We start from the raw sequence: 26,008 nt of genomic DNA, 5'->3' as shown, positions 1-26,008 counted from the left end.
TTTACTTTAAATGAACCAACTGTATGGCATGTAAATAATTTCTCAAATTTATAAAGAACATTACCCCCTACTTTTAAAAATATTTATTTTTGAAAGATAGAGAGAAAGACAGAGTAGTCTTTCATCACTGGTTCACTACACAAATGGCCTCAACGGCTGGGGCTGGACCTGGGCCAGGCTAATCCAGGAGCCAGGAGTTCCTTCTGGGTCTCCTATGTGGCTGCAGGGGCCATCCTCTGCAGCTTTCCCAAGCACATTAGCAGGGAGCTGGATCGGAATTGGAGCAGCTGGGACTTGAACCGGCACCCATATGGGATGCCTGCACTGCAGGCTAGGGCTTTAACCCACTGTGCCACAGCACTGGCTCCAGAGCATTACCCCTTAAACATGTTTCTATAATTAAGAATGTTCTAGGTTGCCATATGGAGGGTGACTGTGCTGTGCAAAATGGATTGTTTTGAAGGATGGCTAACTTGTAAGCTGATTTCTGCAGATATCCATAGTCCCCAAAGTAGAAAAGGACTAACAAACATTATAGGATAACTCTAACAACACATACAGAGATATGAAATCAATGCTCACAGTGGTGGACATGGGGGAAAAAGGAGCAGAGACAGCACAGTATCTAGTTTCCCAATAGTTTAAAAAATGATTAAAACAGAGCTCTCAGAGAGAACCCCTTTTCTGACTCTCGTATTATTAATGTCCACGTATGACAAGACAAATTATTTGCAAAGCAGAAAAATAATAATTAGAGACTGAGATTTTCAATTCAATATCTATTTCTGTATAATGCTGAGGCAGTCAGAAACTAATGAATTACATATGTATTTTTGTTTTGTTTTTTGAAATGAGAGGGAGGGAGGGAGAGGAAGGGATCTTCCACCCACTGATTCATTCATCAAATGGCCACAGTGGCTGGCCAGTGCTGGGCTAGAATCAACCAAGGAGTCTGGAACTCCACCTGGGTCTCCCAGATGGGTGGCAGGGGCCAAGTACTTGGGGTAACATCTGCTGCTGTCCTAGGCACATGAGCAGAAAGCTGGATTGGAAAGCACAGCAGCCAGGACTTTAACTGGACACTCCAATATGGAACAAAAGTGTTGGCTTAACTTGCTCTGCCACAATGCTGGCCCCTCACATGTACATATTACTTTGTATTTGCATGTATAATTTTACAAATTTGATTACTTAATTTTAATTTAAAAGACAGAGAGACAAACAGACTGAAAGATCTTCCATAGGTTGGATGTCTCCCCAAGGCCACAACAGCCAGGGTTGGGCCAAGCTGATGCCAGAAGCCAGGAGCTCCACCCAGGTTTCCCACATAAGTAGTAGGGATAGAAGTACTTAAGCCATCATCTGCTGCCTCCCAGGGTGTGCAGGAAGCTGGAATCAGAAATAGAGCTGGGACTTGAACCCAAGAACTCTGATATAGGATGCAGCTATCTCAAATGGTATCCAAATGCTTGCCAAATGCTACCTTGCCAAATGCTCCCTCTAGGTATATGTCATTTTAATATATTTAAAACATATTTGCTTAATCTCAAATAGGAAAGGCATATTGAAATTAATATGCTTTGACAAACATATCCTGACTTTAATATACTATGTGGTTTCAGGGCTGGCATTGTGGTGCAGGAGGTTAAGCCACAGCCTGCAACACTGGCATCCATATGGATGCCAGTTTGAGACTCAACTTTTCCATTTTTGATACAGCTCCCTGTTAACACACCTGGGAAAGAAGCAGAAGATGGCACAAGGGCTTGGGCCCCTATACCAACGTAGGAGACCTGAAAGAAGCTCTGGGCTCCTGGGTTCAGTTTGGCCCAGTCCTGGCTGTTGTGGCCATTTGGGGAGTGAACCAACAGATCGAAGATCTCTCTGTCTCTAACTCCATCCTCCAAATAAATAACACTTTAAAAAAAGAAAAAAAGGTTATAAGGAATAAATAAAATATACACCAAAATAATTTGTAATTCATATTTCTGGAAGGATTGCCAAATTTCTCAGTCTTTTTTTTTTTTTTTTTTTTTTTAATATTTATTTGAGAGGTAGGGTTAGAGAGAGAGGGAGAGACAGAGGGAAAGGTCTTCCATCCATTGGTTCACTTCCAAAAAGGCCACAAGTGCTAGAGCTGAGCAGATCCAAAGGCAGGAGCTTCTTCCAGGTCTCCCATGCGAGCAGAGGGGCCCAAGCACTTGGGCCACAGCAGAGAGCCGGATTGGAAGAAGAGCAGCTGGGACACGATCTGGCACCTGTATGGGATTCCAGTGCTATAGGCAGAGGCTTAGCCCACTATGCCATAGAACCCAGCGGCCCCTGAAAGTCTTCTTAATGATAGATTTTGAGACAGTAAAAATAAAATAAACATATTCTAATACCAAAAGGATCTTCCTTTTGCAAAGAAGGAATTAAATTTATTTGGTAATCTGTATTTGTCCCTAAGATACTCTGCAAAATATCAGTTCATAAATAACACAGCAAATATTGGGGCTGCCGCTGTGGCACAGCAGGTAAAGCAGCTGGATGGAAAAACCTCTCTCTCTCTGCCTCTGCAACTCTACCTTTCAAATAAATAAATACATTTAAAAATAATAATACATCAAATAGGATAATAGGTATTTAAACAAAAATACACAATTCTTTTTATTTTTAGTACCTTTATAAGGTATCATACATATAATACATCAGTAGAAATGGTAGTCTTTATGATAACTTCCATAATTTACATTTTAAAACTAATCTTAGCTACTGGCTTTGTTAAAGTGGGTTAAGCCACTGCCTGTGACATTAGCATCCCATATTACAGAGCTGGTTCAAGTCCCTGCTACTCTGTTACTGATCCAGCTCCCTGCTAATGTGCCAGGGAAGGCAGCAGAAGATGGCCCAAGTGCTTGGGGCCCCTCCATCCCCGTGGGAAACCAGGATGGAGTTCCACGTTCCTGGCTTTGGCCCAGACCAAAGGCCACTTGGGAGTGAACCAGCAGATGGAAGATTGCTCTCTAACTGCCTTTCAAATAAAAACATATTAAAAAAAGGAATTATTTTGAATAAAAACCTTTTTTAAGATTTATTTGAAAGAGAGTTACAGAGAGGGGTAGAGGGGAGAGAGGTCTTCCATCTGCTGGTTCACTCCTCAAATGGCCGCAAAGGCCACAGCTGAGCAATCTGAAGCCAGGGGCTTCTTCCAGATCTTCCATCCTCCACAGCTTTCCCAGTTACATTAGCAGGGAACAGGATTAGAAGTAGAGTATCTGGACTCAAAATGGTGCCCATATGGAATGCCAGCACTGCAGGCCGAGGCTTTAACCAGTCACGCCATGGCACTGGCCCTTCTACCTTTGTTTTTAATAAATACAGGTAACAAAATAAAGCTGAACATACTTTGGATACAACCAGTAGTTAGCACTTCTTCAAAACGTAGCATAACTGTAATAGTATTCATTTTATCTGCTGTTCTAAGCAATTTAAATTTTAGCTTTTCACTAAAATATATATGATATATGCTTTTTCTTCTTTTTTTAAGCATATATTATTCTACAGCAATCTAACATTGTGGCCTTGTTCTTATCTTACGAAGCTTAACTTCAGGTTTATGTTTAAAAAACAATCTTTTTTTTTTAAGATTTTATTTATTTATTTGAGAGGTACAGTTATAGACAGTGAGAGGGAGAGACAGAGAGAAAGGTCTTCCTTCTGCTGGTTCACTCCCCAAATGGCTGCAACGGGCACAGCCGTGCTGATCTGAAGCCAGGAGCCAGGTGCTTCTTTCTGGTCTCCCATGTGGGTGCAGGGGCCAAGCACTTGGGCCATCTTCTACTTCTTTCCCAGGCCACAGCAGAGAGCTGGATTGGAAGAGGAGCAGCTGGGACTAGAACCAGCGACCATATGGGATGCCAGCATGCAGCGGGAGGATTAACCTACTGTGCCATGGAGCTGGCCCCAAGGACGATGCCTTGATAAGAAAAAACCACTATAGTACATTTTCTTGCCTATTGTGTGAAAACATAATGGAGGACTTTTTTTACGTGGGAGGCAGAGCGAGGTGAGGGAGGCAGGAAGGGAGGGAGGGAGGGAAGGAGTAGGAGGGAGAAGGGAAGACAGGGGAGAGGGGGAGAGAGGGAGAGATGGAGGGAGGGAGGGAGAGATGGAGGGAGGGAGGGAGGGAGAGATGGAGGGAGGGAGAGAGCTATCTTCTATCTATTGTTTCACTCTCCAAATGCCCAGGGTAGGTCAGGCCACAGGTAGGGGTCAGGAACTCCAATCTGGATCTCTCATGTGGGTGGCAGGAATTCAACTACTTGATCATTACTGCTACCTCCAAGGTACATTAGAGGGAAGGTGGATTAGTAGCAGAGGCAGACTCCATTCCAGGCACTGTGACACGGGATTGAGCGACATGTGACATGTTAACCCATTGTGCCAGAAGCCTGCCCCAGTGAGGGACATATTTCAACCATTTTATTACCAGTGGTCATGTCATGGTTACCAACTAGAAATTTTGCTAAACTCTTGGGTGTTCTGTACTATGACAATCAAGATACTAATATAAGTAGAAGGTTTTTGATTTAAGACAAGTTGGAGATCTTCTAAAATCTATTGTTTTCTGTTCTTTTGGTGGCTGTGGAAGTTTCATATTTTCTCTGGACATCAATAGACATCCAGTTTTTTTTTTTTGCTTGTTTGTTTTTTTGACAGTCAGAGTTACAGACAGAGAAAAAGGTCTTCCTTCCGTTGGTTCACCCCCCAAATGGCCGCTATGGCCAGCGATCAGAAGCCAGGAGCCAGCCCCCAAATAGCCACTGAACTATAACTACAATGCTTCTATGAATTTTGCCATTTTTTAAATTCTGGTATATTCTTTGAATCTACCACACCACTGGAAATATTTACTGTATTCATACTAAATTTTGTTAAAATCTAACCAAAGGAAGAGAGTTTCTGGGTATTTAGGTCATTTTAGCTCACAGGCTTAATTTTTGTTTTTTATAATTTGTGGAGACTTATCATCATCTTCTGTGGCCATGGACTCCATTTATTTATATAAACACAGACCCTCTTGCCTTCTTTTATTAACATAAACCCTGGGGAGCCGGCACCGTGGCGCACTAGGTTAATCCTCCACCTGCGGCACCAACATTCCATTTGGGCGCCAGTTCTAGTCCCGGTTGCTCGTCTTCTAGTCCAGCTTTCCGCTATGGCCTGAGAAAGCAGTGGAACATGGCCCAAGTTCTTGGGTCCCTGCACCTGCATGGGAGACCCAGAGGAAGCTCCTGGCTCTTAACTTCAGATCGGCACAGCTCCGGCCATTGCAGCCATTTGGAGAGTGAACCAAGGGAAGGAAGACCTTTCTCTCTCTCTCACTGTCTGTAACTCTACCTGTCAAATAAATAAATAAAATTAAAAAAAATATATATATAAACCCTGCTTGGCTGTGATTATTTGCCTTTTTAATATACTGACAAATTCTATTTACTAATGTTTTATTTAGGATTCTTACATCTATGTTCATGAATGACAAGTGCTGTGATTCTCCAGTAAAGTCCTTTGGGGTCCTATCTCAGAGCATGGAAAGTTTGCCAACTTTCCCCAACCCCTGATTGGTTTTTGGACTCTAATTTTCATCTTCCCCTCTCCTGTAAGCCTTTTAAGAATACCACTCAGCTGGCTGGTGTCGAGGCTAAATAGGCTAATCCTCTGCCTGCAGCGCCGGCACACCAGGTTCCAGTCCCAGTTGCTCCTCTTCCAGTCCAGCTCTCTGCTATGGCCTGGGAGTGCAGTGGAGGATGGCCCAAGTGCTTGGGCCCTGCACCCGCATGGGAGACCAGGAGAAGCACCTGGCTCCTGGCTTTGGATCAGCGCAGTGTGCCGGCCGCAGCGGCCATTGGGGGGTGAACCAACGGCAAAGGAAGACCTTTCTCTCTGTCTCTCTCTCTCTCACTGTCCACTCTGCCTGTCAAAAAAAAAAAAAAAAGAAAAGAAAAGAATACCACTCAGCTTATCTATCACCTTCTCTGTAACTTGCAAAAGCCCCCAAGGAAGAAGTAACCTTAAATGCCAAGTTCTCACTTCCTTTTATTTTTGTAGACTAAATACCTGTAATTCTTTGATGTCTCATTAATGCTCTGATGTCTACAATTAGGTTATTTGAATATTTCAGTAAGAAAGGTTAATCCAAATCACTGAGTCTACCATTACAAAAAGCAGAAAGAATCCCTAATGTTTCCCTAATAGTATATAATAGTATATTCAAATTCTTTAGGAGTGTGTTTCTCGCTCCACTTTTAACTTGAGTGAATGCCATGTCTGAGTTCTGTCACAGAGATGAAGAAAAGGAATGAGGAAACAGACCTTGCATTAATCCCCTGTCAAAATATGCATCTTACTTCTTCATTCCACTGTATTTGCCAACTCTAGGTCTAGAGCCTCTTCAGGGGTGCAATGCAACCCCTGGTAGCCATGGTTTTTGTTTTCATCTAAAAACATGCCAGAAAAAATTTTGAAAGCTCATGTTGTTAAGCAGATGGCTTTCATTTTTACTATTTACTTCTTTTCATAATTCACATTTTGTGTGGAATTATAAAAGGTAGGAAGAAAATGTGCTCAGCCTACCATTTTAAAGTAGAAATTTCATTAAATTTTTTTGTTAGAGATTTTATTTATTTATTTGAAAGGCAGTTAGAGAGAGGCAGAGGCAGAGAGAGAGAGAGAGAGGTCTTCCATTCCATGGTTCATTCTCCAGATGTCTGCAAGAGCCGGAGCTGGGCCGATCTGGAGCCAGGAGCCAGGAGCCAGGAGCTTCTTCCCGGTCTCCCATGTGGGTATAGGGCCATGTTTTACTGCTTTCCCATACCATAGCAGAGAGCTGGATTGGAAGAGGGGCAGCCGGGACCAGAACCAGCGCCCATATGGGATGCCAGCGCCACAGGCGGAGGATTAACCTGTGGTGCTATGGAACCAGCCCCTTGGGCCATCTTCCACTGCTTTCCCAGGCCATAGCAGAGAGCTGGATTGGAAGTGAAGCAGCAGGACTCTAACCGGCACCCATATGGGATGCAGGCACTGCAGGCAGTGGCTTTACCTGCTACATCACAGCGCTGGCCCATTCACTAAATCTTTAAAATGTTCATGTACTTTTAGACCTAGGCATTCTATCTTCTAAGAATTTATCCTAGGATTTTGACTGTTTTTGCCACAAAGAAATAATAAATGAGTAGATATGCTGACCTTGATTTGAATGTTAACACAATGGCTACATGTGAAAACATCATCACATGGCACTCATTAATATGTAAAGCTTTTATTTGTCAGTTAAGAAAAGAATTTGGGCCTGTGCTGTGGAATAGTGGGTTAAAGCCCCAGCCTACAGTGCCAACATCCTATATGGGCGTTGGTTCAGTTCTGGCTGCTCCTTTTCCAATCCAGCTCTCTGTTATGGCCTGGGAAAGCAGTAGGAGATGGCCTAAGTGCTTGGGCCCCTGCATCCTTATGAGAGACCTGAAGAAGCTACTGGCTCCTGGCTTTGGATCATCTCAGCCCTTTCCATTGCTGTCATTTGGGAAGTGAACCAGTGAAATGGAAGACCTCTCTCTCTCTCTCTCTCTCTGGCTCTACTTCTTTTTGTAACTCTTTCAAATAAATAAAATAAATCTTAAAACAAAAGAAAAGAATTTACCCCACAGATTGACACCAAAAAACACAAAATCACAAAGCTATATGGATAAGGATATTTACTGGAGCGCTATGTTCATAAAATAACACAAATATACATTAATAGGAGACTGCTTAGATTATGGTACAATACAGTAAAAAGACAAGTCAATACATATGACAAGGGCTGACACTGTGGTATTCACAGGTTAAGCCTCTACCTGTGATACCAGTATCCCATATTGGTGCTGGTTTGAATCCTGGCTGCTCTACTTCCGATCCAGCTCCCTGAGAATGTACCTGGGAAAGTAGTGGAAGATGGCCCAATGCTTGGACCCCTGCCACCCACATGGGAGACCAGAAAGAAGCTCCTGGCTCCTGGTTGTAGCCTTGGCTGTTGTGGCCATCTGGGGAAGTGAACCAGCAGATGGAAATTTTTTTTCCTCTCTCTCTCTGTAACTCTCTCAAATAAATAAGTAAATCTTTGAACAAAATACATAATTCGTTAGAAGACATATAAATTCATTTGTTAGAAGATAATTTTTATTTTTTTTAATTTATTTGACAGGTAGAGTAATAGAGAGAGAAAGAGAGAGAGACAAAGAGAAAGGTTTTCCTTCTGTTGGTTCACCCCCCTAATGGCCTCTATGGCTGGCGCTGCGCTGATCTGAAGCCAGAAGCCAGGTGCTTCTTCCTGGTCTCCCATGCGGGTGCAGGGGCCAAGCACCTGGGCCATCCTCCACTGCCCTCTCAGGCCACAGCAGAGAGCTGGACTGGAAGAGGAGCAACTGGGACTAGAACCCAGTGCCCATATGGGGTTCTGGCGCCACAGGTGGATGATTAACCAAGTGAGCCACAGCGACAGCCCCTAGAAGATAATTTTCAAAACTACATGATCCTCCACCTGAGGCGCTGGTATCCCATATGGGTGTGGGTTCTAGTCCCAGCTGCTACTCTTCTGATCCAATTCTCTGTTATGGCCTGCGAAAGCAGTGGAAGATGGCCCAAGTGCTTGGGCTCCTGCACCCACATGGGATATCAGGAAGAAGCTCCTGACTCCTGGCTTCAGATTGGCAAAGCTCTGGCTGTTGCAGTTATTTGGGGAGTGAGCCAGAAGGAAGACCTTTCTTTCTCTCTCTCTCTCTCTCTCTCTCTCACTGCAACTCTACCTCTCAAAAAAATACAATTTTTTTTTTTTTTTTGGACAGGTAGAGTGGACAGTGAGAGAGATACAGAGAGAAAGAAAGGTCTTCCTTTTGCCGTTGGTTCACCCTCCAATGGCCGCCACGGCCGGCGCGCTGTGGCAGGCGCATGCACTAATCCGAAGGCAGGAGCCAGGTGCTTCTCCTGGTCTCCTATGGGGTGCAGGGCCCAAGCACATGGGCCATCCTCCACTGCACTCCCTGGCCACAGCAGAGAGCTGGCCTGGAAGAGGGGCAACTGGGACAGAATCCAGCGCCCTGACCGGGACTAGAACCCGGTGTGCTGGTGCCGCGATGCAGAGGATTAGCCTAGTGAGCCGCGGCACTGGCTGATTTCTTTTTCTTTACATTTAATATCTTTTTTTTTTCTTTAAAGATTGTATTTATTGGCTGGCGCCGCGGCTTACTAGGCTAATCCTCCACCTTGCGGCACTGGCACACCGGGTTCTAGTCCCGGTCGGGGCGCTGGATTCTGTCCCGGTTGCCCCTCTTCCAGGCCAGCTCTCTGCTGTGGCCAGGGAGTGCAGTGGAGGATGGCCCAAGTGCTTGGGCCCTGCACCCCATGGGAGACCAGGATAAGTACCTGGCTCCTGCCATCGGATCAGCGCAGTGTGTGGGCCGCAGTGCACCAGCTGCGGCGGCCACTGGAGGGTGAACCAACGGCAAAAGAAGACCTTTCTCTCTGTCTCTCTCTCTCTCACTGTCCACTCTGCCTGTCAAAAAAAAAAAATAAATAAATAAAAAAAATAAAAATAAAAAGAAATCCATACATTAAATATTATTTTAAAAATCTGTATTCCTCTTTAAATTATCCCTCTTTAGAATTTTTATAACAGGAATTGTTACTTTCAATCATATATAGGACAAACCAAGCCAATGAGCCCTCTTCTACAGAGCTCTCACCTGCCAAGAAGGCAAATCACTATCAAAATAGGTCTGTTTGAAAACTGCTTAGACTCAGTATATGCAAGCCTAATACCTTAAGGTATAAAACTCAGACATAAGTTCTAGCTAGAGAAATTAAAGAGAAATAATTAAATTATGCACAAGGATGGAAGCGATGAAGAGATCAAAGGAAACACAGAAGAGGGGGAGAGCACTGAAAGGCACAGAATAAAGGGGAGACATGAGAATGACGGGAGCAGGGTCAGCATGCACCTTTCTCTGTTCAGGATATGCAATAGGAATACGTGGTGGCTGATCTTCTTCAACCTTTGACAGCTTGTCTACCTAACATTATTGATTTCACATTATGCTTAATCTTGGTCTTCAGTTTACAATTTCATCAAATGAAGAGGTTGAATTAGATAATTTAAAGTCTTTTTCTTTCTTCTTTTTTTTTTTTTTAAGATTTTATTTATTTATTTGCGAGGTAGAGTTATAGACTACTAGGTAGAGTGAAGACAGCGAGAGGGAGAGACAGAGAGAAAGGTCTTCCATCTGCTGGTTCACTCCCCAAATGGCCACAATGGCTGGAGCTGAGCTGATCCGAAGTCAGGAGCCAAGAGCTTCTTCTGGTTCTCCCCTGTGGGTTCGGGGCCCAAGTGCCTGGGCCATCTTCCACTGCTTTCCCAGGCCATAGCAGAGAGCTGGAAGGGAAGAGTAGCAGCCGGGACTAGAACTGATGCCCATATGGGATGCTGGCACTGTAGGCAGAGGATTAACCTACTGCGCCACACAGTGCCTGCCCCAAAGTCTTTTTCATGGAAAAATTTCTATAATGCTAAAAGAGGACTGTTTTTCATTTATGTATCTATTTGTGCAATTATTTATCTACACCTACTCCCATTTAGATATCTATGTGTGTAACTGTTTATCCATACCAATCCTCTTATTATCCCAGAGATGATAGTGCTAAGACTTCCCATCCCTGCACACATGACAGATATTGGAAACCGTCACAGTATTTTCTCCCTAAGTCTAATCACCAAGCCCTCTCTTTTCATATCATGCAGCCTTTTTCAATCACCTGGAGATGGTACTTAAGATAAAACCTACTTACCACATTACAAATTCTTAGTACATGAAGTTCACTACAATATAAAGACTTTAAGTCACTATTTTCTTTTCTTTTCTTTTTTTTTTTTTAAGAATTATTTCATTTATTTGAAACAGAGTTACAGAAAGAGGCAGAGCCAGAGAGTCAGAGATCTTCCATTCTGCTGGTTTACTCCCAAAATGACCATAACAGCCAGAGCTGAGCTGAGCTGAAGCCAAGAGCCAGAAGCTTCCGGGTCTCCCATGCGGGTACAGGGGTCCAAGGATTTGGGCCATCTTCTACTACTTTCCCAGGCCATAGCAGAGAGCTGGATCAGAAGAGGAGCAGCCAGGACTTGAACTGGCACCCATATGGGATGCCGGTGCTGCAGGCTGGGGTTTTTAACCCACGGCACCACAGTGCCTGCCACAAGTGAATATTTTCTACAGTTTTTTCAAACCCTGCTAATTATCTTTTATGAATAAAACTGCTCATTTTTTTGACTCATTAGCTTAATAAAACAGGGTATAAACTCTAACAAGACAACCTAAAGTTGGCAACTTACATACTTCCTGATTTACTTTTTCTGAAATACTCTTTTGTAACCTTTGTCAGTACAACTTCCTTAATCAGAGGAGTCAATCCAAGGGATTCTACATTCATGCAAAACTGACGAAGTACCTACCATACCCATTTTTTTTTTTTTTTTTTGAACAGGCAGAGTGGACAGTGAGAGAGAGAGACAGAGAGAAAGGTCTTCCTTTTGCCATTGGTTCACCCTCCAATGGCCGCCATGGCCGGTGTGCTGTGGCAGGCGCACCGCGCTAATCTGAAGGCAGGAGCCAGGTGCTTCTCCTGCCTGGTCTCCCATGGGGTGCAGGGCCCAAGGACTTGAGCCATCCTCTACTGCACTCCCTGGCCACAGCAGAGAGCTGGCCTGGAAGAGGGGCAACCGGGACAGAATCCGGCACCCCAACCGGGACTAGAACCTGGTGTACCGGTGCCACTAGGTGGAGGATTAGCCATCTACCATACCCATTAATCCTATTCAACTATACAGTCAACACTGCATTGTTAATCTATGTGTTGAGTATAACGAGAGCTAAATGACAGAGGATGAGGATTTGAAAATAATATTTACCTCATGGGTTTTTTTCCGTATTTTTTCATCATTAGATATAGAAGGCCTCACCATTTTAAAAGCAGACAAGCAAATAGGGAAAAAGAAACCCTTACCAGTTTTTCTGCTTCTGTGTTCATTTCCCTTAATTTCTTGATATGTTCCTTTTTAATCATGAGAATTTTTGATAATTTAGTCTACAAAGAAAAAAAAAAGTTTTAAAATAGAGGCACTTAAGCTTACCAGACACTAGATTTCCAATTTTTCACTAAGATATTTTATAGATTTGAGTGTTTCAATAAGTATAGCAAATCATTTTATTTTAGATAACAAGAAATATTGTTTTAAAATACACTGTAACTAGCATATGTTTAAAGAACTAAAATGTCAACCTGAACAAGCATACACCGACTCAAAATAGAAAAATTTGTAGGTCAATTAGTATAGTAATTGTAAGGAAGTGAAGCACAAATGTTAAAATTTGTAAATTCAGAGTGTTTTTTTAAAAGATTTATTTATTTGAAAGGCATGTTCACAGAAGAGGGAAAAACAGGGAACGAGAAAGAGAGAGAGAGAGAGAGAGAATCAATCTAAGATTGATATCTGCTGTTCATTCCCCAAATGGCCATAATGGCTGGGGCTGGGCCAGGCCAAAGCCAAGAGCCTAGCAGTTCATCCAGTCTCCCATGTGGCTGCAGGATCCCAAGTAACTAGGCCATCTTCTGCTGCTTCCTGAGGCACATCAGCAGGGAGCTGAATTGGAAGTGGAACAGCTGGTATCCAAACTAGCACTCATATGGGATGCCAGCATTCCAGTGGCAGCCCAAACCACTGTGGTGCAACACTGGCCCCCACAGTTATTTATTTATTTTTTTTCAAATTAGCCATCATTAGAAAATGCCAGTGACCAAACTGATTATTTTATAGAAACAAAGAAAAGAATAAACATTTATCCTACCTTTTTTTTTTTTCTTTTTTTTTGGAAAGGCAGAGTGGATAGTGACAGAGAGAAAGAGAGAGAAAGGTCTTCCTTTGCCGTTGGTTCACCCCCCAATGGCCGCTGCGGCCAGCACACTGCGCTGATCCAAAGCCAGGAGCCAGGTGCTTCTCCTGGTCTCCCATGCGGGTGCAGGGCCCAAGGACCTGGGCCATCCTCCACTGCACTCCCGGGCCACAGCAGAGAGCTGGACTGGAAGAGGAGCAACTGGGACAGAATCTGGCGCCCCGACTAGGACTAGAACCCGGGGTGCCGGTGCCACAGGCAGAGGATTAGCCTAGTGAGCAACGGCGCTGGCCTATCCTACCTTTCTTAATACAAACTATACCATTTAGGTAACCAAATAATATATTAGGAGATTTTGTTTTTCTCATAAACTATTTTCACTAGTAAGAAAAAAAGGAGGAGGAAGACACAATGAGAATTCCATTTGCAACTAACAAATGAATTGACCTAGGATTGATAATCAATGGCAGCTAACATTGAAAAAAAAGATAAAACATTATGGGTCTCTTATCAGAAGACAAAATCTAGAAAGGTACATTAGTCACATTAAACAAATAAACAAACCAAAGAAGTAACACAAATCGAACCAGATCTCTAGATCCATTTAGCAACTTGCAAAAGGAGATGAAAACTTATGCCTACACAAAATCTCACACATAGATGTTCATGGTAGCTCTATTTATAACTGCCAAAACTTAGCAGCAACCAAGATGTCTTTCAGTAGGTGAATGGATAAACTGCGGTGCATCCATACAATGAAATATTATTCAGTGCTGAAGGAAAATGAACTGTCATGTCATAAAAAGACAAGGAGGAACTTCAATGCATGTAAGTAAGTGAAAGAAGTCAATCTGAAAAAGACACATATTGCATGATTCCAATTATATGACTTTCTGGAAAAGGCAAAACTATGAGCAGAGTAAAGATTCAGTGGTTGCCAGGGTTCAGGGAGAGGAATGAAAAGGTAGAGCATGGAAGAGTTTTAGGGTGCTGAAACTGCTCATTATGAAATTATAATGGTCGATACTTATAGTACTACACATATGTCAAAACCCTTTAGGCTGGCGTTGTGGCGCAGCGGGTTAAAGCCCTGACGGGAAGCACCAGCATCCCACATGAGCGCCCGTTCTAGTCCCGGCTGCTCCCCTTCTGATCCAGCTCTCTGCTATGGCCTGGGAAGGCAGCAGAGGATGGCCCAAGTTCTTGGGCCCCTGTACCCACATGGGAAACTCGAAAGAAGCTCCTGGCTCCTGGCTTTGAATTGGCGCAGCTCTGGCCGTTGTGGCCATCTGGGGAGTGAACCAGCGGATGCAAGACTTCTCTCTCTGTCTTTACCTCTCTCTGTAACTCTTTCAAATAAATAAAATAAATCTTAAAAAAAAAAAAAAAAAACCTTAAAAAGTTTGATACCAAGAGCTCTTTTTAAACCCAAGACATCACATTAAGATAATAAAGAAGGGGCTGGCATTATGGCGCATATGGACACGGTTCTAGTCCTGGCTGCTCCTTTTCCAATCCAGCTCTCTGCTATGGCCTGGGAAAGCAGTGAAAGATGGCCCAAATCTTTGGGCCCCTACACCGCATGGCAGACCAGGAAGAAACACCTGGCTCCTGGCTTCGGATTGGCACAGCTCCAGCCATTGCGTCCATTTGGGGAGTAAACCAGTAGATGGAAGAGCTTTCTGTCTGTCTCTCCCTCACACTGTCTGTAACTCTACCTCTGAAATAAAATCTTTAAAAAAAAGAATAAAGAAAATCCATAAATTTGTTAAATAGAAACTGTGATAGCAGGCATCCAGATCTCATCTCTAGTCATAAAGAGAAATTTTTTAACATTTCACTAATAAGTATGTTTTCTATATGTTATTTGGCAAATATTCTTCATCAGATTAATGAATTTCCCTTCTATTCTTGGTTTGATAAGAGTATTAGTTTAATTTTGTAAGTTTTTTTAATATTTATCAAAATGATCTTGTGAATTTACTTTCTTAATATGAATTACACTTAAAATTTTATTAATGTAAGATAAATTTGCTAATACTACAATATTATCTTCAAGAGTCTTGTTAGTCATTTAAAACACATTTATTTATTTATTTATTTTTTAAGATTTATTTATTTGAAAGGCAAAGCTACTGGCAGAAGGAAAGACAGAGATCTTCCATCCATCCACTTGTTTACTCCCCAAATAGCTGCAAGGACCAGGGCTCGACCAGGCCAAAGCCAGGAGCTTTTTCTGGGTCTCCCATGTGGGTGGCAGAGGTCCAAACTATTGGGTCATCTTCTACTGCTTTCTCAGGTGCATTAGCAGGGATCAGAATTGGAAGTAGAGCAGCCGGTACTTGAACCACTGCGGTCTAACCCACTGTGCCGGCCCCATTTAATATATATTTAAGTCAAGTTAGTAGTTCATTTAAAGGTTAATAATATATACTCTTAAAACCTTAGCTGCTCTATGGAACAGAGAAGGGGAAAATTGCTTTGTCTTTTTGTAAAATAGCCAGCAGATCCTCAAAAGGCTAAACACAGAGTTACCATATGGCCCAGCAATTCTACTCTGAGATATATACTCATGAAAATGAAAGCATTTATCTACATAAAAACTTGTATATGTATATTCATAGTAGCCTTGCTCATAATGACCAACAACCAACCATTCAGAATTTCATAGAACATAGGCTACAATATTTAAGTCCTTAAAATATCATAAAAAGAAGAATCCAAATCCAAGAAAACCCCACCAAAAAGACTGATGTCCTTTTTGGCTTTTTTATTTTTAACAGTTTTTGGAAATAGCATAGATCCTAAAACCCACACAATAAAACAATGTCACACAAAAATATTTGGTCACAGGGCCTGGGGTTGTGGTATAGTGGCAAGGCCACTGTCTGCAACACTGGCATTCAATGTGGGTGCTGGTCTGTGTCCTGGCTGCTCTGCTTCCACTCCATCTTCCTGCTCAAGGCCTGGGAAAGCAGTAGACGATGGCCCAAGCCCTTGGGTCCCTACCACCCAAGAGGGGGACGTGGAAGAAGCTCTTTGCTCCTGCCTTCAGACTGGCCTAGCCCAGCCTTGACCATTGTGGCCATCTGGGGAGTGAATCAGTGGATGGAAAATCTCTCTCTCACTCTCTCTTCCACTCTATAACTCTGCCTTAAAAAAAAGTCTGGTCACAGAAAAATTTTCAACTTTAACACAACAAAGGAAAACCTAGTTTTTAAACAAATAGCAAGATATTCAGAGCAATTCTTACCACTTGGATAAGGAATTCTACTGGAAAACCACCCAGTGTTTCAGTGTCAGAACCAGATATTTTACTTCTCCAGGGTGACTGTCCTAATAAAGGATCATTATCCTATGGAAATAAAAGGTAATCATTTAATCAGTGATTGCTCAAATAAAGTAACTTATTTTTAGGAAAATTGAAAATCCTATTGCAATTATTAAAATCCAGTAAGAACAAAAATATTTGACAACTTAAAATATATGGATACCTCAAGTTGTAATAGATGTGTACTTTACTGGAACATAGTTCATATTCATAAAAATAAAATTACTGATGACATCTCTAAAATATTACTTACCGTAACTGGTGACTGGAGGGGAGGAGTATAATGTAACCGTGGTGGGGTCATAAGAAATCGAGAAGGCCGCTGTTTTTGTCCAAAGGCAGCAATTGGCATTGTCTCATGAGGTTCATTACTCTTTGAAAAAAGAGAATAATCCACATAACTTAAAGAAATTTACCAGCTATTCAAGCTTTATAAACAATGTATTTCAGCCTGAGATACATACTCAGACATATACTATACTATATTATAGTATTAAAGCTTATTCTGTGGTTTAGTATTTCTATGACAAGATATAATTCTATAAAGATCAAGGGCTACAAGTTAAATCAGAATATGAAAACAATACTTTGCTGCTAAAAGACAGAACACACACAAGAGAAGAATTAAGAGAAGAAAAAGACTAAAGGATTGAAAGAGTTCAGAGAATCAAAGATTAAAATAAAAGCCTTCTATGACTACCTCTGGCATTCTGCATTTAGACTATCAGAACATATCCTACTGCAGTTAAAGTCAACTCTCACTTTGCCCCCAAGAAACATTTGGGTGATCTCAAAACAGAAAGTATACCACTGAAATAGAAAGTAATTTACCTTTTTTTGACAGAGGAGATTTGAAGATTTCATTCTTTAATGTAAAAATTTAAGAGTGGTCATTTTGTTCTATACTTAGTCCAAATTTTCTTTCTCTCCTATTGCTCTTCTCTAAAAGGCATGTTTGGGAGATTCCAAGGTGGTAGAATACAGAAAGGGTATACTGCTCTAGGCTAGGGGAAAATAGTCAAAAAACCTGAAGAAAGTACATTCTCAGAGGAGACTTAGAGAGAAAACCACAGTGGAAATTCTACAAAAGGAAGAGGGATGCTGCGGAAGGTGTGGATGCACAGTGACAAGCAGATACACAATACACAATCCTAGCAGCTGAGAGCCAGAGCCAGTGCCAGCTTTGGAGAATGAGGTAGGATCAGACTGCAGGCTGGTGCCACTGGTGATATGGTTCAGGGAGAGCCTGGTGTGAATCCAGCCTGGGTTTTACCTAAGGGGGACAGGGTACCTGCTAACCCAGCAAAGAAAAGGGGCACATTTCTCTCTCCCCATCCTCCCTGAAAACAGCACCCAGCCACCAGCTTAGAGAGGGTGGGTGCCATTTGGACATAAGTAGCAGCTGTGGCGGCTCTTGTGTATGCGTCCAGCAACTGGCCAGGACAAGATGCCACCTTATGGAATACAAGCAGTGGAGGTAGCAGCTCAGCTGTGTGCACCCTGCAACTGGCAGGGAGAAGGCACCACAGTGAAATAAGGAGGGGCTGCGGCCAGTGGCTTTCATGCATGCATGTGATCCACAGATTTTACCAGGTGGAAAAATTTGTGCTCTCCACTGACTTTGAGTCTGGCTGGGAGGATTGACAAGGGGCTGGGTACTCACATGAGACTGTGAGGTAACCCCCACCTCTCAATCTATCACAGGCTTCAGGTTTCAAACTGCCTAGGTGGAGCACCCACAGGCAGCTCGCTCTGTGAACAGGTTAGAGGGGTGGGGCAGATCCTCTGTACTGCATGACTGTGGACTGTGGGAGTCTCGTGTGTTGAGACTGTGGGAACTCTGTGACTGCACAAGAGAGCATTTGATAAAATACAACATCCTTTCATGATGAAAACCTTGAGCAAACTGAGTATAGAAGGAACATTCCTCAACAAAATCAAAGCAATTAATGACAAGCACACAGCCAGCATCATGCTGAATGGGGAAAAGTTGGAAGCATTCCCATCAAGATCCAGAACCAGAGTAATAGAGACAGAGGGAGAAAAAGAGGGTGAGAGACAGAGAGATCAGCTGATCAAGTGATCTATCTGTTGGTTCACACCCCAAACTGTTCCAATGACCAGGGCTAGGCTAGATGGAACCCAGGAGTAAGGAGCTTATTCTGGGTCTTCCATGTGGGTGCATGGGCCCAAGCACTTGGGCAATCTGCGGCTTTCCTAGCCACATTAGAGGGAGCTGGATTGAAAATGAAGCAGGGGCCAGCACAGTGGCTTAGAGGGTAAAGCTGCAGTCTGCAGTGCTGGCATCCCATATGGGTACTGGTTCGAGTCCTGGCTGCTCCACTTCTGACCCAGCTATCTGCTTATGGACTGGGAAAGCAGAAGACGGCCCAAGTGCTTGGGCCCCTGCACTCTGATGGGGGACATGGGAGAAGCACCTGGTTCCTGGCTTTGGATCAGCGCAGCTCCGTCCGTTGCAGCCATCTGGGTAGTGAACCAGTGGATGGAAGACTTCTTTTTTTTTTTTTTTTTTTTTTTTTTTTACAGGCAGAGTGGACAGTGAGAGTGAGAGAGTGAGAGAGAGAGGGAGAGAGAGAGAAAGGTCTTCCTTTTGCCATTGGTTCACCCTCCAATGGCTGCCGCGGCCAGCGCGCTGTAGCCGGCACACCGTGCTGATCTGAAGGCAGGAGCCAGGTGCTTCTCCTGGTCTCCCATGGGGTGCAGGGCCCAAGCACCTGGGCCATCCTCCACTGCACTCCCAGGCCACAGCAGAGAGCTGGCCTGGAAAGGGGGCAACCAGGAGAGAATCCGGCGCCCCAACTGGGACTAGAACCCGGTGTGCCGGCGCCGCTAGGTGGAGGATTAGCCTATTATGCCGCGGCGCCGGCCAAGACTTCTTTCTCTCTCTCATTCTCTCTTTTTTTTTTCTTTAAAGATTTTATTTATTTATTTGAGAGGTAGAGTTACAGACAGTGAGAGAGAGAGACAGAGAGAAAGGTCTTCCATCTGTTGGTTCACTCCCCAAATGCCCTCAAGGGCCGGAGCTGCACGGATCCAAAGCCAGGAGCCAGGTGTTTCTTCCGGGTCTCCCATGCAGGTGTAGGGGCCCAAAGACTTGGGCCATCTTTCACTGCTTTCCCAGGCCAAAGCAGAGAGCTGGATTGGAAGAGGAGCAGCCAAGACTGGAATTGGCGTCCACTTGGGATGCCTGTGACGCAGCAGAGGATTAACCTACTGTACCTCGGTACCGGTCCCCAACCCCGCCCCCCAACCCTCCGCCTCTGCCTCTGTAACTCCACCTTTCAAATAAATAAATCTTAAAAAAAAAAAAAAGAAAGAGAGGCCTTCACTGTGGCATAGATGGTAAAGCTGCTGCCTACAGTGGTGGCATCCCATATGGGTGCTGGTTCAAGTCCCAGCTGCTCCATTCATTCATTCATTCATTCATTCTTTATTTGAAAGAGTTATAGAGAGAGGTAGAACCAGAGAGAGACAGGTCTTCCAACCGCTGGTTCATTCCCCAAATCACAGCAACAACCAGAGCTGAGCTGATCCAAAGCCAGGAGCCCGGAGCTTCTTCCGGGTCTCCCACAGGGGTAGAGGGGCCCAAGGACTTGGGTTATCTTCTATTGCTTTCCTAGGTCATGGCAGAAAGCTGGATTGGAAATGGAGCAGCCAGGACTTGAACTGGTGCCCATATGGGATGCTTGCGCTGCAGGCTGGGGCTTTACCTGCTATGCCATAGTGTTGGCTCCTGCTCCACTTTTTTTTTTTTTTTTTTGAAGGTTTTATTTAATTAATACAAATTTTCCTATTACAGCTTTTAGGGATATAGTGTTTCTTCCCCCCATTTCCGCCCTCCCACCCCCTGCTCCACTTCTGATCCAGCTCTCTTCTATTGCCAGGGAAAGCAGCAGAAGATGGCCCACGTTTGGGCCCATGAACCTGTGTGGAACGATGCAGAGGAAGCTCCTGGCTTCTGGCTTCTGACTGGCGCAGCTCTGGGCCTTGCAGCCAATTGAGGAATGAACCAGCGGATAGAAGATCTCTTTCTCTCTCTCTCTGCCTGTCCTTCTCTGTATAACTCTGACTTTCAAGTAAATAAATTCTTTAAATTTTTTTAAAAAGTGAGGGGGTGGCACTGTGGCACAGCAGGTAAAGCTGCCGCCTACAGTACCTGCATCCCATATCGCACCGTTTTGAGACCCAGCTGCTCCTCTTCTGATCAGGCTCTCTGCTATGACCTGGGAAAGCAGTAGAAGATGGCCCAAGTTCTTGGGCCCCTGTACCCATGCAGGAGACCCAGAAGACGCTCCTGACTCCTGGCTTCAGATCGGCATAGCTCCGGCCATTGCGGCCAACTGGGGAGTGAACCAGAGGATGGAAGACCTCTCTCTCTCTCTGCCTCTCCTTCTCTGTGTAACTCTTTCAAATAAATAAATAAATAAATCTTTAAAAAAAAAAAAAAGAAGAAGATCAAAAAGCAGAAGCAGCTGGCATTTGAACTAGTGTCCATATGGGATGCTAGCATAGCAGGTGGCTTTACCTGCTACGCCACAATGCCAGCCCCGTCATTCTTTTTTTTTTTTTTTTTTTTTTTTGACAGGCAGAGTGGACAGTGAGATTGAGAGAGAGAGAGAGGTCTTCCTTTGCCGTTGGTTCACCCTCCAATGGCCGCTGCGGCCAGCGCGCTGTGGCCGGCGCACCGCACTGATCTGATGGCAGGAGCCAGGTGCTTCTCCTGGTCTCCCATGGGGTGCAGGGCCCAAGCACCTGGGCCATCCTCCACTGCCTTACTGGGCCACAGCAGAGAGCTGGACTGGAAGAGGAGCAACCGGGACAGAATCCGGCGCCCCGACCGGGACTACAACCCGGTGTGCCGACGCCGCAGGCAGAGGATTAGCCTACTGAGCCACGGCGCCGGCCCCAGCATTCATTTTTTAAAAAAGATTAATTTATTTATTTAAGAGTTACAGAGAAAGAGGGAGACAGAGAAAAGGTAAGATCTTCCATTCGCTGTTTCACTCCTCAATGGCCACAACAACTAGGGCAAGGCAAGGCTGAAGCAAGGAGAGTGGAATTCCATCTGGGTCTCCAACATGGGTGGTACAATCCCAAACACTTGGGCCATCTTCTGCTGCCTTTCCAGGCACATCAGCAGAGAGCCAGATTCTAAGTGGAGCAACCAGGATTTGAACTGGTGACAATATGAGATGACAGTATCACAGGCAGGGGCTTAACCCACTGTGATAAAAAAAACCAGCCCTACATTATTCATTTTTAAAGCTTTATTAGATCACACACTTATATTAATTTTAATAATTATTTTATTAGAAAGTAATCTCCTTGACATAGCTAAATGAAGAATGAACATGAAATGATGGTCTAGCAGTTTAATGGAGTATACTCAAAATTTAAAAGATCTCAATTGTAGTTAGCCTTATAGGAAACCAGCTCTAAAGCTCTGAGTAAATTATTTAATGTACTTATAACTCAGTTTCATCATGTAAAAAATGAAGGTAACTAATACCCAACCTGTCTAAGTGTGAGGATAAAACAGGACAAATATTAAATTACAAGATGTTGGGCCCCACGTTGTACAGTAGGTAAAGTTGCTTCCTGCAAAATCGGCATCCCATATGGGCGCCAGTTCAAGTCCTAACTGTTCCACTTCCAATCCAGCTTCCTGCTAATGTACTTGGGAAAGCAAAGGTGGCCCAAGTCCTTGGGCCCTGGCCACCCATGTGGGAGACCTGAAAGAAGCTCCTGGCTCCTGACTTTGAATGGGTCCAGCTTTGGCCACTGTGACCATTTGGGAAGCAGACCGGGGATGGAAGGTCTCTGCTGTTCTGTCTCTTCCTCTCTCAAAGCTCTGCCTTTCAAATAAATAAATAAATCTTTAAAGTACAAGATATTGTTTCATAATTTTTAAAGTCTATTTATTTTTTCCTTATTTGAGAAAGTGACAAATATATACACACACATGGAAAATTAAGAGATAAGAGATTTTCCACATGCTGGTTCATTCCCCAAATGTCTATAAAAGCCATGACTGGGCCAGGCCAAAGTCAAGAGACACAACTTCATCTGGGTCTCTCTTGTGGGTGGCAGGAGGCCAGCACATGAGCTCTCATGTGCTGTGTCTCAGGATACATTAGCTGGAAGCTGCATTAGAAATGGAGTAGCCAGGACTCAAACTAGCACTCTGATATAGGAAATGGATGTCCCAAGAAGTGGCTCAACATGCTGTGCCCTAAAACCTGCTCTTTCATTATTTTTTTTTAATTATTATTATTATTATTATTATTATTATTATTATTTTTGACAGGCAGAGTGGACAGTGAGAGAGAGAGACAGAGAGAAAGGTCTTCCTTTCCCGTTGGTTCACCCTCCAATGGCCGCCGCGGCCGGCGCGCTGCGGCCGGCGCACCGCGCTGATCCGATGGCAGGAGCCAGGAGCCAGGTGCTTTTCCTGGTCTCCCATGGGGTGCAGGGCCCAAGCACCTGGGCCATCCTCCACTGCACTCCCTGGCCACAGCAGAGAGCTGGCCTGGAAGAGGGGCAACCGGGACAGAATCCGGCGCCCCGACCGGGACTAGAACCCGGTATGCCGGCGCCGCTAGGCGGAGGATTAGCCTAGTGAGCCACGGCGCCGGCCTTCTTTCATTATTTTAACAGCAGTTTGCAGGACTATATTTTAATCTAACAATTGGTATGAAAATATTGTGCAGCTTCTTCCCAAGATTAGTCAGGGAGCATTGGTTCTGTTACACTAAAGTACTGTTGAGGGTAAGGTATGACAGTTTCTGGCAAATGGAAGAATTACAGTGTAGTTCTGTTCCAGGGGTCTAGCACAAGGCTGGGAATCCCTAAGGATTTCTTCCCTTTGTAAGCTGAAGTCTGGATTCTATCATAAAATACAATTTCCAAGCAAACTCTATGTAACAATTTAAGAGGCATAAAGCACAAATGTATCACAAAACAGTACTTACAAGAACTTCATAGTCAGGTATGGTATGGGTTCCAAGGCCGGCCCTATCAAAGGTGACTCTATACGTAGCATTCAGAGTATCCACAGCATCTATTTGTCCAGTGAACAAGCCATCATGAACACCACGTAATCGTGCTGAAAATAAACAAAGGCATTATTATGTTTGGGAGAATCAAAGAATTGTCCAGTATAAAACTGTCTTGAGTATGTAACTTATTTTTATTTAAACAAAAAATTTTTAAGGGGCCAGCATTTTGATAGAGCAGGTTAAGCTGCAGACTACAACCCTAGCATCCCATGTCAGAGTGCCAGTTTGAGTCCTGGCTGCTCTGCTTCCAATCCAGCTCCCTGCTTATGCACCTGGGAAAGCAGGAGAAGATGGCCCAAGTGTATGGGCACTGCCACTACATGGGAAACCCAGATGGAGTTCTGAGTTCCAGGCTTTGGTCTGACCCTTGCCTGGCCATTTTGACCATTTGGAGAATGAACTAGCAGACAGACCTCTTTTATCTCTCTTGTCTCTCCTTCTATCTTTCAAATAAATATAATTTTTTTAAAAAAATTTAAATCATTCCTATTTTTAAAAAATTATTTATTTGAAAGTCAGAATTACAGAGAGAGACGAAGCAGAGAGAGAGGTTCTCCATTCGCTGGTTCACTCCCCAGATGGCTGCACCAGCTGGAGCTGCACCAATCTGAAGCCAGGAGCCAGGAGCTTCCCCCAGGTCTCCTACGCGGGTACAGGGGCCCAAGGACTTGGGCCATCTTGTGCTGCTTTCCCAGGCCATAGCAGAGAGCTGGATCAGAAGTGGAGCAGCTGGGACCCGAACCGGCACCCATATGGGATGCCAGCACTGCAGGCAGAAGCTTTACCTACTACGCCACAGCACCAGCCCCAATCACTCCTATTTTGAAGAAAATATTTATTTAGGGCTGGCACTAAGCCACCACCTGTAACACTGGCATTCCATATGAGTGCCAGTTCGAATACTAGCTGCTCCACATCCAATCTAGCTCCCCACTATGTGCCTGGCAAAGCAGAGATGTCCTAAGTATTTGGGATCCTGCAAATCATTTAGAAGACTTGAATGAAGCTGTGGATTGGCCTAGCCCTGGCTATTTAGGCCACTGGGAAGAAAACCAGTGGACAGAAGATCTCTAACTCTGCCTTTCAAATAAATAAATAAATAAATCATAAAGTAATTTATTTATTTTCATCTACCTGAAAGAGCAAAGAAAAGAGATTTTTTTTAAGGATTTATTTATTTTATTTGAAAGTCAGAGTTACACAGAAAGAGGAGAGGCAGAGAGAGAGAGAGAGAGGTCTTCCATCCAATGGTTCACTCCCCAGATGGCTGCAACGACTGGAGCTGGGCCAATCCGAAGCCAGGAGCCAGGAGCTTCTTCCAGGTCCTCCATGCGGGTGCAGGGGCCCAAGGACTTGGGTCATCTTGACTGCTTTCCCAGGCCATAGCAGAGAGCTGGATGGGAAGTGGAGCAGCCGGGTCTTGAATTGGCGCCCATATGGGATGCCAGTGCTTCAGGCCAGGGCATTAACCTGCTGCGCCATAGCGCTGTTCCCAAGAAAAGAGATCTTACATCCTTTGGTTCACTACCCAAATGCCCACAACAGCCAGGGTGGGCCAGGCCAATGTCAGGAACCTTGTACTTCATTGGACATTTAGGCAGATGCCAAACACTTAAACCAACACCTGCTTTCTCACAGGCACATCAGCAGGAAGCTGGATCAGAAGCGGAGTACCTGGGACTCAAACCTACACTGAAATAGCAGATTTGATTGTCTCAAGTGGTGGCTTAACCCACTGTGCCACAAAACCCACTCCCAAGCATATAGTTTAAACCATGGAAAGAAAGTGTTATCTCTTAGTGTTTCAAAAGAAGCACACACTTCATACTTAACAGAAAAACAGAAACTGTTGAACTGTTTGAAACAACCAAAACTAATGTCCCTAATCTGACATATGAATGAAAACACTTAACTACGAAACTACTGAGATTTAGGGCTCTTAAAAAAAAAAGCTAACAAAAGAACTCTGTTTACTATACTCATGAATAAAACACTACCTCTAGTTTACGTAAAAAAATAAATAAATAAATAAAAAAGACACAGCAGGCCCAGACTGCTATTCTCACAACTGCCTACCTGCAAGACTGGCTTCTGGCTGGCATCCAGGGACTTAGATTTTGGGAATGTTAAACAGTTCCCCAACTAATAAAGGTGGCTTACTGAATCTAGATTGTGCGAAGAATGCTGGACATCTGTGTTCCTTTCAGGAGTATGTGCTCAGCAGAGTTTGCCTCTGTGACCAGTCCACCATAAAAAACTAGCACTGTGTCTCTAATGAGCTTCCCTAGAAGATGACACTTTTCAAACGTTGTGACAAGCTGTTTTTGGCATAATTATACAAATACCATGTGATTCTACTGGAACAGGACTCTTGGAAGCTTGCACCTGATTTTTTCTGGACTTTTCTCCATGCATCTTTGTACACAGTTTTGTATCATTCACTGTAATAAATCTTGATTGTGAGTACAAGTACACTCATGCATCACATAACAAAGTTTTGATCAATGAGAGATAGTATATACAATGGTCATCCAGTAAGATTGTATTGTCCAATGATTTCATAGGTGTATTATTTTCTCTAAGTATATTCCAGGATGTTCACACAATAAAGAAATTGTTTAATGGCACATTTCGTATAGCAC

At 43.8% G+C, this 26,008-nt stretch overlaps 1 protein-coding gene across 6 annotated transcripts in view; it reads right to left on the bottom strand.

Moving 5' to 3' along the window:
• LIN9 (lin-9 DREAM MuvB core complex component) overlaps positions 1–26,008 on the bottom strand; it is a 79,072-nt gene that overhangs the window by 16,324 nt on the left and 36,740 nt on the right. For all 6 annotated transcript variants that reach the window (XM_070055388.1, XM_070055387.1, XM_070055390.1 and 3 more), the window contains 4 exons: positions 23,280–23,413; positions 16,541–16,660; positions 16,210–16,311; positions 12,070–12,150 (listed from right to left, as the gene is read on the bottom strand). In XM_070055388.1, the coding sequence (XP_069911489.1) occupies positions 12,070–12,150; positions 16,210–16,311; positions 16,541–16,660; positions 23,280–23,413 (437 nt within the window). The remainder of the gene's footprint in view (positions 1–12,069; positions 12,151–16,209; positions 16,312–16,540; positions 16,661–23,279; positions 23,414–26,008) is intronic.

Source organism: Oryctolagus cuniculus, chromosome 13, assembly GCF_964237555.1.
Source record: "Oryctolagus cuniculus chromosome 13, mOryCun1.1, whole genome shotgun sequence".
In the NCBI taxonomy this organism is placed as follows: Eukaryota; Metazoa; Chordata; class Mammalia; order Lagomorpha; family Leporidae; genus Oryctolagus; species Oryctolagus cuniculus.
The sequence above is the reverse complement of the archived record's forward strand: the minus strand, read 5'-3'. Positions and strand labels throughout refer to the sequence as shown.